This window comes from Zerene cesonia, chromosome 1 (genome assembly GCF_012273895.1).
Source record: "Zerene cesonia ecotype Mississippi chromosome 1, Zerene_cesonia_1.1, whole genome shotgun sequence".
Taxonomy (NCBI): Eukaryota; Metazoa; Arthropoda; class Insecta; order Lepidoptera; family Pieridae; genus Zerene; species Zerene cesonia.
The window spans coordinates 11,038,877-11,054,856 of record NC_052102.1 but is presented as its reverse complement, the minus strand read 5'-3'; the positions used below and the strand labels follow the sequence as shown (position 1 = coordinate 11,054,856).

General features: G+C 33.9%; 1 protein-coding gene across 2 annotated transcripts; it reads right to left on the bottom strand.

Moving 5' to 3' along the window:
• Positions 1–3,473: 3,473 nt before the first annotated feature.
• Positions 3,474–13,985, bottom strand: LOC119840821. Of its 2 annotated transcripts, XM_038367582.1 has the most exons (3): positions 13,132–13,962; positions 9,375–9,562; positions 3,474–4,524 (listed from the first exon to the last, which is right to left on the bottom strand). In XM_038367582.1, the coding sequence occupies exons 1-2, from the start codon at positions 13,741–13,743 to the stop codon at positions 9,377–9,379; spliced, it is 798 nt and encodes a 265-aa protein (XP_038223510.1). In that variant the 5' UTR covers positions 13,744–13,962; the 3' UTR covers positions 3,474–4,524; positions 9,375–9,376. The 2 variants fall into 2 exon arrangements, with proteins under 2 accessions (XP_038223510.1, XP_038223520.1); XM_038367592.1 differs by lacking the exon at positions 3,474–4,524 and having other exon boundaries at positions 9,423–9,562; positions 13,093–13,985.
• Positions 13,986–15,980: the final 1,995 nt, after the last annotated feature.

Genomic DNA, 15,980 nt, shown 5'->3' with positions numbered 1-15,980 from the left:
TGAGACAATATGGTGATGACTAAAAAAAACGTAATCGGTGTTGCAATGAGTTAACATAATTTGACATGCTTATATACGAAAATAATTAAATTAATGAATAAACCAAACAAACTCCAATTAACAATTATGATACTAACGTGATAGCCGCATCGTGATCGCCCAATTATCCAATTACTTAATGCACTTTACGCTATAGCACTTGGCACTGCTCTTGTTATTGTAGTATACATTTTAAAAATGAATTATTTGTCAATTAAGTATTATAGATAATGAATATATTTCAGCATTTATTTAATGGATTTAACATAAACTAATTTATTGGAGTTACATATTCAAAATATTTTGTTAGTAATTTAATTAAATAAAGAGATTATTAAGAGATATCTTAAGAATTTTCACAGATACATTTGTTTTTTAGAATGATGTTTGGCTCTATTTTATTTTAGGGTGTAATCTACCTAACTACTGATCCAGTTTCGATACACCTTTAACGATATGAAGGTACGGTGAGACTAAGTTTCCAACAAGAATATCTTCGTTGTGGAAGATCTAACTGGTCGGAAAGAGACATGGATAAATGTACAGGTCCGATATTCCCTAATCTTGGAAGCACTAGGTAAGGTCACAGCACAGCTGTACAGCTCACAGTTAAGACGCAAAAGGAGCAAGGGAAAAGCATGGTTCCCGGGCTGAAGCCACCGCGGTACTGTAGCCTATCGGTACGTGGCAATTAGTCGTTACGAGCACGCGATCTTCCCCATGACAACTTTGCATAATTCTACAATATTCATTTGCCTGATTTATGGGGCGCGCGCTGTTCGGAGACATTGATTGTCCTCGCTCGAAGACGAGTTTAATCCACCAAATTGTTATTAATTGGTTGTGTTTGTTTTGTGTCGTGCTTGCTATTTTCGTACTGACTATTTGGATGATAGGTTTTGTTGGGAGCGGAGTTAGACGGACGATTTGGCAGTTTGTGTTTAGTAAATTGATGATGATGGTTTTGGTAAAAAAACCATAAGCAATATAAATTAAAATACACATTCTACTAATAAATATACGTTTATTACAATTATATGAAAATAAAGTATAATCCACCAGGAAATTTCTTTGGATGTGTAGGGAGATGTTTTGTTATACATCAGGTAAAAGCAGGAAAAGCATATAAAATTGGTATGCGCATATACTATAAGTCGGAATAATAAAAAGGCTAATAAAATATAAAGACCAGGAATACATAAAAGCTTAGATGCTTAGATTATAAAGACAAAATGCATTCACTGAAAATCTGTGATATGTGACATGGCAGGCCTAATTACGGCCTATATATTTCAGCACTATTGTATCATTTTATGTATATGTGTCCATAAAAAATAAATTTTATTTCTTATAAAAACCATATAGTACTCATAGTGGAGTCCTTCATCCTACAAGTATACGTCACGCGCGAAAGAAACCTAATTATCCAATAGCCTGTCCCAAACTAGACATGTTTCCTCAAACACATCAAGCGGCTGGAGATAACAATACATCCCATAACGGGGGTGATTAATTAGCCAGTTTGACCCGGGTCGAGTCCAATCTCTGCGCGTGACGGCCGGGATGAGATGCGGAACTGTTGGCTAATTGAGGTGAGGCATGTGGTACTTGATTAGGTGCCTCTCATGATGGTAATGGTAATTATGTTTAGATTTTAAGACTTGACAGCGTCTGGCGTGCATAAATAGTTGGTTTACGGATAGTCCTACTATCCTACTATAGTATTATAAATGCGAAAGTTTGTAAGGATGTGTGTGTGTTTGTTGCTCTTTAACGCAAAAATTACGGAACCGATTGCAACGAAATTTGGTACGTAGACAGCTGGACAACTGGAATAACATACTTTTCATTCCGATATTCCTACGGGATACGGACTTACGCGGGTGAAACAGCGGGGCGCAACTACTAATACATAATCCAACTATTTTATAGAATTACTGACATATTTAACAAAACCAATATAGATTATCAGATCGTTCTGACTCTGGTAAGTGGGAGCGTATTGATAATAATCTATATTTATTTAAAAAAATAGCTTGTTTGTCTTAGGAACTGCTGGAACTGTTTCAAACATTCTGTCAAACTTGGATTTGTGATCCCTGAGTACTATAGGCACCATGGCCCAAGACGGGGCGGAGCGCTAGATGAGTGTAATAAGGTAATTGGGGAAAGGATATATATTACGTAAGACTTTCATGTCTATGCATTTTACTAAATGCATATTTACGGTACCTGCGTGACGTACTAAAAAACGTTTTCTTACAATTATTTCTGTTCGTCTGTTTGCTGCCTTTGTGTGTGTTTGGAACGGCTGGACCGATTTTGACCGGGTTGATGTAATGTGGAATCACTAAGGCTACTTTTTATGCCATTATTTCCATGGGAGATTTGGGATTTTAAGGAAAAACACATTGACACGGAGAAACCAAGTGACGCACAAAATTAGTTACCAAGCATCTATATGTAAGCAATATCGATTTTGAATAGTCATTTTAAAATTGTGCATGGGAGTCTAGCCGAATATACTGAATATTATGCTCAATTAGCTTTTTACTCTTTTAAGAGTTGAATATGTGGGATTCCAACTTCATCACTTTTAGACCTTTACTACTTTTATTTTCGAAATAAATACGTAATAACTAAAACATCAAACTTCCCAAAGCTTCAATAAACCTATTATTTGAATGTATAAAATCCCGTGTGCTATTGTGGGGATGAACCAGTTATACAGTTTTCTTTAATCCGATTACCTGGAACTTTCTGGAAATAGAACATAGGTTTCTAGGTTAACCTGAACTCTTGGTTTGCTTGGTTTACTTGAGTATTAGACTTATATTGAAATAATGATATGTTAATGAAAGCATGTGCATGGTCTCATCTCTTATTTCAATCAATTTTGTTTCAAAGAACCGTCCTTGTTCTGCCTGTGTCTTTAACAAGTCTTATTTAAAATATTATCAAAATCTATGCTATGACATGAAAACAAACAAATTTTGTTAAAATAAAAGTTTTTAATTATTAAATTGAGAGAACAAATATTCTATAATTTGATAGTGTTAAAAAGTGAAATAAAACACGAGTTTAAAATCGTACGAATATTTAATTCATAACAACTGATGAATAAAGAAAAAAATTAATTTCAAATCGAATCGACGTAATTAAAATCGTTTTCGGAGGAAAAAATCTTATAAACTTCATTACAATGAACACAATTTATGTTGAATTTAATGAAATATATAAATGCTAATATAAAAACACAAAAACGTTACATTTACAGAAATTAACATTTAAAATAAATTAATTTAATACAAATTCCATCTCGAATCATTAAAAAAATCAATGCTCTACGAAAAAATAAAACTTGCAAATTTTCCGTGGACATGAGTAATTAATAATGCGGTATTACACATTTTTTCTAATTTATTATTTCAAACGTAGTCTATAGAGATCATAAAAACTAAATACATCTGCAGTAGGAAAATATCACTAACCATAGATTATCAGTCTCAGAAAAATTACTAAATACCTTAATCGATAAACTTATACACTTTTATACCTACATCTATTACATCTTATATCATTAAAAATCACTTACATTGAAATATTTAATGGAGTCTTATTTTCCGTGTATTCTTTTTGTAATAATATCTTGTATTAATATCCAGTAAAGGCACGTAATTTGAGTAAAGATACACTACAATTTTGTTACTTAAACGGCGGCAAAGCCCCTGTATCACCACCTGTGTTATAAGTGTTTAGGGGCGGTGGCTCATCATCAGGCCTACGTACTTCTTTGCTTGCTCTAATAAAATAATTCTCTTCTACAAGAAAGGTAATCGAAGTCGATGGAGGTGAGATATCACTCCAAATTCTAAAATTTGACCAAGTACCAAATCAATCGGTTAAAAACACACGGCCTTATCGCGTAAAAACAAAAATTTCTGGGATGTCGATTGAGATAATTACGTTCTTTGTAAATTGATTAACAGCAATATGACTGGATCTAGTTCACAGTCTGCAATTCATTAAAATACTTAATAAAATGACCAAAAATTATTTCGTCTCTCACTAGGATTTTTTTGACACAATATTCTTAACATTCATTATTATATATTCAAGTTATAAACATAATTAATTCTATAGCTAAAGAATTGCTGTTATGAGGATACAATCGCGGGCAGTTTATGTAATTTTATGCACTCAAAATCCATAGGGTCGTCGTGAGGGCGAGGTGACGTCACACCACATACATAATGGCTCTGCCAGACAGAATGCATGCTTAGCGCTAGCCTTACGCCACGCTATGACGAAGAATTGTGTTGTACTACGCTAAGTTTGCGTTCTGTTTGACAAAAAACCATAAAGGATTACCAACGTATAGTAAATCGAAACTATATCTACATTGCATGCGGTCCACGGGTTGAACGATACTTGGTGTCACCTCAGAAGACGACGATGGAACCTTTCACCCTTCTTATCGTTCAACTGAAATAAACAATAACACACATTAATGCATTAAGAAAAATTACAAACAAACATAATCGTTTCAACGACATAAGATCTTTTGTTTTTATTACTGTAAATTGGATAGTTCTAGAAGAAACTCCATCAATCACATCTAGAAACTATTATTACTTTTCTATTTATATAAAGCTGTAGTTTGTTTCCATGTTCGTTTCATTGATCGCGCTAGTCTTAGAAATTACTGGTCCGATTTGAATAAATGTGTTGGATAGTCCACTTATGAAGGAAGGTTATGCATCTAGTGACATCCCAATTTTTTTTGTTTAGACATCTATATCACGCTTAGAAATTATACAGGGAGACTCCCCGTGACCACGCTCGCTGTAAAGTGTTCGAAACGTGGGGTAATAATATAATGAATAAATCGCGTTTAAAATCCGTTAAAAAGTTTTTAATTTCTAAATGTATAATACTCGCATAACATCAAACACAAGAAAAGCTATATCACGCATCAATCACACCATAGAGTATACACTTATATACTGGCATGCCACAGCTAGTTAAATATCAAAATATTGCAAAACATAATAATCGTATCGCTTCCTATCCTGACTAACCACTTGAGCAATGTTATATTAGTGAAAAGTAAGTTTTTAACCGGAGTAAAGTGTACGCATAGTACGCAAGTGTAGCATAGCCCATAATTCGATTATATTTAAGATGTAATTCTGTACTTTTGCATCACAATTTCATAAGAGTTATAGTGTATAATTAACAAATAATGACATTTTTTAAGATGTTAACCTGAACTTACATAAATTGTAATACTAAACTCAATTGCGTTTATTCATCATATATATTCTATTTGCAGGAATACAGACCTCCTATGACGAATGTATTTATTTTTTCATTTATTCTAAACACATATTTCAAAATCAACTAGTTTAATTGTGTGCGTGAGCAGACGAGTATTAAACGTAATTCAATACGCATCATCTCCAGAGTAGAGTAAAAAATATATTTTTAATAAAGTGCATAATATTTAGGGCGCAACTAAAGGCGGGTGCAATGAACTGAACGCGTAAGCAAACTATCGTAATATCAACATGCAGTTATGTTGCTGGTGAAATCGAAACAATAAAACGTGTGGCCGTATTTATCAATTTCGCTTGGAAAATTGGAAAGTCGATGTTTTAAATAACATTTTCATACAATGTCTGTATGTACTACCGATATGAAGTTTGCTGAATCGCAAGGTACTGATCTCTTAATTCCTAAACTAGCAGCTTGTCGTGCTACTCCCGGGTTGAGACGGGATGAAAACAAAATAAAATATGAGCTTATGACGCTCACGGCTATATACGTGGCTTTCTATTGGTAAAATTATGAAAATCGGTTCATTAGATCCCTAGATTACACCCTACAACGTCACAAACTCGCAAATTGATTTTTATTACACGAGTTACCTTACCAGCAGGCGAGATGGTTGACAAGCGCAATCTATCACACATAAAAATATTCTTTAGCTTATTTTTACGGAACCCTTCATCTCGCGAGACCGACTCGCACTTGGCCGATTTTTTAAACTCGGTTGCCTTCAAAGAATTCTCACGTAACACGGGTGAAGTTGTGGTTTTTAACTGATATGAAATATAATACATAATTGTTCCGTGAAAATTACTTAAACCTTTGCCTTTCCACCCGTAAAAGCTTTTATTGAATATTTCACATCGCGCCGTGTCGAAGGTCGGTCGCGTTATCTAATTACGAGCTAAAATTGTCGCGTCATAACGGTAGCTTCATTCAATTTGTGTCTAATGGCGGCCATTAATGACGATTTGATCTCATAGCTTAGTAATAATTTAAATAAATAAATAAATGGCTAGGTATTGTAGAACCCCCGAATTACACATATGCCGGTAACATATACACACAATTTCCTAAAAATCGAATATGTAGGTTTGAAGAATTTTTGATACAATAAATAACATCGTCATGTTTTAGTTTTAAATAATTACAAAAACAATTTTTATATGTTTTATAAGGCGCATATAAAAACAGCGCTGTGTAATGCTCTCCTGTTTTTGAGAGCAATAGCTGAGGCTCAGCCATTTGTTTTTTCACATTAACTTATACGTGAGGAACTTGAAATGTGTTGTATATCTAACTTGTTGTTCGCACCAGCTTTGCCCGTGGTACATATATAGCCTATATCACTCAGTGAAATCGCAGCTTTTTAATCCCGAAAAAAATTTTTGAAATCAGTCAGGTGTTTGCGTGATAACGTTACAAACATACAAAAATACAAGTTTGCTCTTTATAATATCAGTGTAGATGATTTTTTGATGAAGCAATTAATTACTATTTATTTTTACTTTTTTATCAGTATAAAACATAACAAATTGATAGGAAATAAGTGATGGAGCCGCAGCTGTTTAATGTTAAGGAGGTTACGCAAAAGGTATTTTGGGAGTGCGCCAGGAGCTATGAAGTGAGTATAAAAGTGTTGTTCCTAACGGAATTTGCTTAGAGAATATTTGGCATTTCCTTCTTATACTATCTTAATACTAGCTACAGTAAAAAAATGTTACCATATATAATGTATACGTGAGAAATTAATTACTTCATCCTGGCGACCTTATTAGGATAGTCAGATAAAATAATGAAATTATTGTCTTGTCGCCGAATCTTGATAGGTTTACAAGGTTTAAACTAAAATATGTCCGCTTGAAGGTCAAAATCAAGTCTAAACGACATACAAACAAACGTACAGGTGACTCTAATAAAAGCGTCTCAAAAACGCAGCTATGTTTGTTGAGAAACTTATTGCTTGGCAACATTTTTTGCTATAACGTGTTTATTTTTTTGTAGTTTATTGCGAGAGACTGATGGCCATCTGACAAAATTAATAGGGTCGGGCCAAACTGGTCCGAATTTAATATTTGCGATTTTGCGACTTAATTTTTTTTAATTTTATATGAATGTCCTAATCCTCGATAAACATATTATGTCTTTTGGTTAAGCGCTTCTAAAATAATCTAAATTGAATAACATTTTAGATGAAGTTTTGATGAGCGCGGAACTTGTGCATTTAATGTTGTAATGTTTTTGACTAAAGGTATAAAAATAGAAACGATAGCATTATCGAGCGCGCGAATCAAAAGCGTGTTAGCTTCCTCTTATTATTTTCAACCTAGATTGCAGACAAAGGTAATGCCTAGTCGATTCGGGAACTGAAATATTTGTGCCGAATTTATGACAAGATAATTTCATCGCGTGCAATTTTATAAATCGAATTGTTCATTGAAATTGCGGCGGTAATTTACTAATGTGAGCGGGAAGTAGAGAATACATTATAAGTTATCAGTTTTAAACGATTCATTTAACACTAGCTCTAGTATAACATTATTAAAGCCAGAGTGCTCTAAAAGCTTTCATTAATATCTACGAAATACTGTCTGTTTAGCCATTTTGGCGTAATTGTGTTCAGTGCAACCATGTATGAAATTGATTACTTTAAATGCTATGTGTGTATGTTGCTATCTTTCTAAATTGTAATTGTTAATAATGTCGAGAGCTTAATATTAGTTCTAGCATAGTATTATATTGTCTGTCATATCAGCTGCTTATTATTATTATGATGTGATTTTCGGAATATTATTCTAAAGTTTACTGAAGCGATGGTGACCCTTTATTTCAGAAAAGTTGGGTTTCACAGTAACTCTAGGCTTCATTAATATGCATATTGGCGATAACAACATAACACAAGGTAGCCTATGAACTATGAACAAAAACCAGAATATTCTATCCCTGCTCCTGCAATTGCTTATGTGTGAAAAAACAAAACAATTGCGCATCTGTAAATTGTTCATGGGTAATGGTGGTTGTTAACTGCCATCTACTAAGCTGGTTGTCCGATGCACTCTGATATAAAGAGGGGAAGAGGTAAACAACGAAGTATATGATACATAAGTAATAATAACAAGTGAAAACTAGATCTTCTAATAATCCAAGTTGATTCGCCTCAGTCTTTTAATAGTATGAATTGTCTCTTATATTTCTGTCGATTTAATGCCCACTTATTTGGTTCACTTACACCGTGAATTGGTTCCCTTTTCGCGATCTTTATTTTATGACGTCACTCCAATTCTTTCGCTGTCAAATAATAGGCCATTAAAATGACATTTCACGCATATCGCCATTTTATGACGCCTAATTTCGCTGGATATTTGAATGTGATATAAAGTTTAATTGATACTTATTGGTTATGTTACATTTCTACATTGTTAATGGTTTAGTCGAAGAGTCCTAGAGCTCTTATATTATAAAATTTGCTTAAAAAGGAGTGCAGTTGGGTGAATTTTATAAAACTTTGGTCTATATTTTGGCGACATTAAAAAATATTTAGTTTGCACGTAGTCATAAACAAGAATTATTATTATAAAAAGAAAAAACCCAACGGCCCAATTTGAATTTTTGTTTTGATATCTTTTTTAGAATTTGCTCGAATAATAATCTACTACTGATTATTTCCATAATAAATTAAAAACGATATCCTTAGTATTTTTGACACTACAACTAACAACAAAAGGTTTTTTTTTCCTATCTTGAAGGTCCAATATCTTCAGTCTTCCCTGTCCATTCCTTCTTTCCCGTTGTCAGTCCTTTCCTTATCCCTTTCCCCATAAAAGGGTGTTCGCAGAGACACGTGATATTCATGGGCGGTGGTGATTGCTTACATCATCAGGCAACCCACCAATTCAAACGTTCAATCAGTGAAATTATTTTTACTCTAAGGTGTATCAAGTCTTCACCGCATTATAGAGAAAGGAGATATCTCTCTCCCACGGCGGAAACTAATTATAATTTACCTTCATATAATATAGTTCCTGTCTGGCTGCCTGCAGCCGAGCGCGAAGGGCCAGGAGCGCACGCGCCACGCGGCCGCCACGTTGCCGCGCAGCAGCGCCACCACGTCGTCCAGGTAGCGCACCGCCTGCGACTGCGCGGTCAGCGCGCGCGCCACCGCTGCGCACCGGCACGCGCGGGCCGACTCCGCCTGGAGATCGAATGAGAAAATTAAGATAATATTTTGGATTAACTTATGATAAAAGAACTCAGTTTTATATTAATTGTTAAGACGACATTTTAGGTCAAATTTTGAAAAAAGAATATAGCTTTTTCATCTTTAAATCAGGATAGAGGTTTTAGCATTTCCCTCTCCGATATATTGTGTTTTCATCTGTGAACAAAACTATCAATATCATAACATATAATATCAACTATCAACTATATTTAAGTAAACAATAAAATAAAATAAGAACATGATTTATACCTGACAATCTTACTAACTATAATTATAATAAAAAGTAATAAGTTTTACTAACAGAATATTGCTACTTAATACAAAAACTACAAAAAAAAAAACAGATAAACATACTGCAACTTGTAATATAACAGTTGAACATGAATTGTGAAAGAGTATTCACAATTGACTTTCCTATCGGAAGAAAAATTGCCTGACTATGAAAGTATTATATTTTCTGTGTCAATATTAAAAAAATAGGTGCACAGCAAATGAAAATATGTGTATTTTGGTCACAATTCACAAGGTATAGTGAATATAGTTTATACATTACTTTCCGACCGGTATAAACTATCCGCTACCATAATTTCTCCTATTAATCGTTCAAAAACTGTTCATGTGGTGTATAAAACTAAACTAAAATGCAATCCTATAATTGGGTCTCGCTCACAGACTTGCTCACAGACAAAAATTTACTTATATCAATCTTTCCGATCGGACAGCTTGTCTATGGCTGAATTTATAAAGGTCAAGAAAAAATTCCGAACTCTTTAAACGGAGAACCAATGTAAATGTAACAAATGTCAAATAATATTATGTAAATTTATTCCAATCTTTAAATGTATCGGAATTTTTCCATTTAGAAAGTTTGTTAATTCAAGGCAACTATGTAATGCAAATAAATAGTTGCGTTAGGGGAGCGGAGAGGTAACGCCAGTTGGCATTTACCGTTAGCCCACTAGTATGACTAAAATCGACTTTTTAAAGAAAAAATTAATAACATGAAAAACAAAGTATCAAAAGTAATTTAGCATTATTTACAACTACTATGATTTTCTATTTAGAGTTCAACAAATAATAATATGAAATACGACGCTGGTCCACCACCTTGTGCACTATAATACAATTATCATAAATTAGTTAGTAAATAAAACATATGGATCAGTCTAAAGCATTATGCTGCCATTGAATATGTAAAAGAAATTTAAACTGATTTACTTTCTCTAATCTTAATAACCAGAGAAAAAACACGACTGACAAATCGCATCATTTGCCGCGTTTTTTTCAATTTGGAATATCTTTTATAAAAATAGAATCTCATTTGTTTTTTTTTTATAAATTGTCGAGCCATGGAAGCTTTTTAAATTCAGGCTGACTTTATACAGCTACAAATGTAACGATAAATTAAAAATGATGGGTATTTAGGTCAGTGCGATTTGAACTTGTGAAAAATTAGCTGTAATACAATACGTCCGGAGGGGCTTCATTGAGTAGGAAGTAAGCGGGGCTCATAAATCCGCGTGCATATACATAATATATTATACCTACGTACTGTACATACAGTTGAAGAAAATTTATCGTTGACACGTTTTTTGGATTTCGGATCAGCTTCATGAATTGAAACTTATAAACGAATGAGCAGAATAAAACGTATTAATGTAATATTAGACACAGTTTTTTTTATAATTTCTTAGTCCTCTGAGAAGGAATTTGATTCATAGCATCGTATTATTATTATATTCAGTTATCACATATTTTAACCACAACTGTCAAGGGATAGGTATGTAAATCTACTCTTTTAATGTAAAAATATTTCTTTACATTATAACGTGTTTTATAAGATCGTCTGTGTATGTTATAGTTTTTACGAAAGTGTAAATTAACTACCAGTTAAACTTCGAATGTGTGAAAAATACATCGTTAAAGGCAGCATAAATTAATGAATTCTCCATGTTTTAACAGCATAAAAGATATAATTAATGTGCAGTTATTGCAATGCTCGTTGCTGGCAGAAATAATAAACTTTTCCTACGATAAGAGATAGCGTGAACTCATTTTAATGTTAAATCAATACGACAGACTGCCAATTGATAAAAACGCATTGATCGTATTGTTTTTCGCATTTTAATAATGTAGGCTAATATTGAAACTGATTAGATTTTAATTGTACCGGTTTTGTTCTTTGTTGTGGCATTCCGTTTTTATTTGTCATACGGTAAAAAATTTTAAAGAGACTTGAATGTTTGATTTATAATATTTTGTTATCAGATTGATTGGTGTTTTAGATAAAATGTTTTTTTTTTCTACTCTTGATATTTAGAGGGAATTTACTTCTACAAAAAATATTGCTTGTATTTGTGAGAGACTTATTAACTGAGAATAAAAAATAGAAATAATAATTAAGTTCTCAGCAAAATATGACAAACCAATAACCAGTTTTATACAAAAATGAATCAAAATAGTTTATAACCTATTTTTTAACTGCAGTCTGACTAAGTCCTAATACAAATTAGATTCAATAATTTCAAATTAAATATTAAATAAGTGCACCAACGGTAGGAATTTGAAAGTATTCTATGATTCCTTATTTGAATATTTAAAAAGCTTTGGGGAATTGAGAACTTAATATCCTAGGCGTGGTTATAACCGTTTTACATAATATAATTCGAATTAGAAAACTCACAATATTTAAATGCTAGAATAATGATTGGTTAGTATTTAAGACGTAGAACTTCAATCATAATTCTAAGTTTTGATACTCAGTGCAGACACACATACGAGCAAAAAGAATAATTTTTAAGTTATCTACATATTTTGGACAACAGTCCAATTTTGTCGGCAGTTAGTATATAAATTTTCCCATGTAAATTTAAGTTAAATAAAGATATTCTTTCACAGTATTGTATAGATGTTTAAGATATCTTTTGCGTCTCTTACACGGAGGGCACACACTTCTGGTAGCAATCGCAATATAAATATTCTTCGAACACATAATGAATAGAAATTCGTAGAGCAATTGGGGAGCCACTAGATTTTGAGATGAACACTCACTTTAGCGAACGCAATCATTCGGGAAGGAGTTTCAGGAGTTTTAATCGTCTACTAATTCAGTTAATCCACAGATATCGATTTAAATGTAATCACCGAGTTCCCTCAAGGCCACTGGCTAATTCTTTATGAACGACGCTATGTTACACGCGCTAACTAGATTACGTGGTGTATATACTGTATACCGCCGCGGTTGAAACAAATCCTCTGACGTCACTTTTCGAACCCTGAACAATGATTATAGCGTTGTGACGATAATGTTTTACTTTTTGATCGAAGAAATAACGCGTAAACTGCCTGACGACGAAGTAAAGACGCTGTTTGCGGAAGTTAATACGTCATACCTTATTGTTAGTTTAAAACGCGTGTATTTAAAAGGCGTTAAAAAAGATTGATTGATAAGTTTAGCACCAAACACCAAGCGTGCGGATACGTGGTACAGGGGTGGTACCAACGCGTCAAGGGTCGCGGCGGGACACCCGTCGAGCCAGCACCTGGATGTCTTCGTGGATCTCTGCCAGTTCCTCGTGCAGGTTCCTCGACTCAGCCAGCAAGGCATCAAGCCGTCGCGCTGCGATCGTCAGCCCGTTCTCGTCTTCGAAGTCCTCCTCATCGTCTTCCACCGCCAACGCCAATTTGCCCAAGCGCTCCCGCTCTAACGCTTCCCTTATGCCGCCCCCTCGCTTCCGAAACTCCCGTAACAACTCCCTGCGTATGTGACTGCCGCTTCGTTCGTCTTCCTCAGCTTCCCGCAACTCGTCAGCTAAAGACCGCTCTCGCTTTGGGTCAGGCTGGCGCGGCTGTTTCTTTGGACTGGTCTGCTCTTTTTCTGCGACCGGCGTGGACTGGGCAGTCGGCTGCAAAGTCCTCTGGAGGAACCGCCAAGTGTCCTCATCGTAAGGCTTGATCAGGCCTCTCCTAGGCGTCGCCCGGACGATCGCCTCGAGCTCGTCCCGACCAGGGTCGTCTGGTTTTAACAGCTCCAGGATTTTCGCGCGTCGCGGGGAGAGCGGGGGGAATTTCCTTTCCGCGGAGACGGTGTGGCGCTGGTCTGCGGCGTGTCGGTTGACGGTCTCGTATTGTGTTTCGCGTTGGTACAAATTCATGTCGCGCACGAGCGGCGCGCGCGGACGCACTGATCGGCCCGCATACTACGAAAGCGGCACGCGAGTACGTTATTGTTTTAGTAAATAATTCGCCTAGTTACAAGGCGAAATCGGATTTCGATGAGCTAATTAGTCATTGCCGCGCGCCCCGGCTGTCACAGCTCAAGTGCAACGTTACACTTATTCAATTATGTTTAAATTAAATGCAGAATAAAGATGTAACCTAATTAGTTAATAAACATATTTGTTTGATTACTTAATTGATGCTCGTATTGTTTGATTTGCAAAGAATTTTCGTAAAATAATTAACTGTTCTTGTTTTGTTTTGTGTAGATATGTTTAATTTAAGTGGATTTAATACGACTTTTGATTGTGAATAAATAAAATTGCATATTGCTCATTGACAAAAAATGTTATTTCAAAATGTGATAAAAAGTAGTTTAAATATTGCATAATATTTATTAAAACAAGTCACTCCTGTCGTCATATAATACAGCTAATTGCATAATATACGAGTAGATTGCCCGCGGAACTTGTTAATTTAACTTGTTTATGGTTGCTTAAAATATGCTAAAGTTCAAATTGAATGAGATTTAAAAAAGCACGCGTCACAGCACGAGTATAGAGGTGCCTTTTATGTTTAGTAAATGTAAAGAGTCATTATAATGTATTGATCGGTTTTTGTGCAAGATTTTTTTACGAATGTCTGCTGTCAGTGTGATTAAAAAACTACCGGATCGATTAGATATGAGATAGAGGCGGTTTTGTATAAAATGTAAATTGATAATATGGTTATTATTAATGAAAATATATAAATGTACGTTTCCGGCAGGTGTTTTATATTAATTGACAAAATGAATGTATAATGATTCTATTTTATATTTCTAGAAGTGTTATCTTGTTTCCTTGTGGGCACGGTGCATTTCACATTAATTTTCTAGATTCATTAGTTATTTTCTAGCGCAATAATAGAGTATAGATATACTAAATTTGTTTTGACTACAACGGGAAAATAGACAAAAAACATCAATAGGAAAATGAAAATATATGAATCTTAAACGATTATTATTATTAATTTTTTTTCAAATATCTATAATATAAGACATTTTATATTAAAGCATACATACCGCATTTCAAATATTCATATATTTTTCTTATTTACAATATTAAAGTCATATTTTTCTTTCTGAAAACTCTCGTTTTAAAAATAACGTCAGACACAGGAAAAATATATGAAAAGGTCTTCTGAATGTAAAATGATCTTCTATCGGGCGTTTGCGGTTTAACCGGTGCTTAACGCCTTGTTAATAGACCGTAATAGAATCTACAAACCTCTTAACTACATTGTTAGAACTTCCTGAATGGGAAATATCTAAAATGGGTTATAGTATATACTAAACCCAAGGTCAATAAAGTGTTTAGGTACTATGAGGGTATGGATTATGAGTCTACAATAAACGAAAACTAAATACGCAAGGAAAAAATTTGTAAGGAAATAATATAGACATTGTATGTGTTAACGGCAATCTGTTGAATCCGGTTTTTCATACAATACCTAGGTAATCTAGAGAGTAACTAAAACGTGCAGGTAATTAGTGAAATATTATTTATTTCATACTTTGTCTAGGTATTCTATTCCGAAAACACAATCGGGTATATATAATATAAAAGATAACGAAAGGTACACCTCTTATTTATTTATTTACTTAAAGAAAGGCTTATCAAGATACATAATTTTTTTTTATTAATTGCTTGCTATCCGTTTCATAACGATTTTTAAGGATCACCCTAATGTATCCTAATATTATAGAGCTGAAAAATTTGTTTGAACGCACTAATCTCAAGAACTATTGGTCCGATTTGAAAAATTCTTTCAGTATTAGATAGCCCATATATCGAGGAAAGCTATAGGCTGTATGTGTACCACGGGCGAAGCCGGAGCGGACCGCAAGTATGTAACTATAATAATGTAATAATGTAACATTTAGTTTTGAATCGTTTGGTTAATAATAAATAATCAAATTTTGCCCAACACAACTGTTGAATACATGTTATGTTAACTATTTAACAATATAAATAAATGTGCGCAATTTTTATTTTTCTAAAAAATGCATTTTTCAGTATATAATTAAATATTAATTGTATGATTATCGGTTTGTGATGAATATTACAATACCACGGAAAATGAAATCAATTCCATTCGTGTGTTATAACTGGCTTATAACAAAAATACGAGG

Coding starts and splice junctions, on each gene's coding strand:
- LOC119840821 (XM_038367582.1), bottom strand. CDS start 13,743: ATGAATTTGTACCAACGCGAAACACAATACGAGACCGTCAACCGACAC. Junction 9,563..13,131: donor AGATCCACGAAGACATCCAG/GTGCTGGCTCGA, acceptor TTCGATCTCCAG/GCGGAGTCGGCCCGCGCGTG.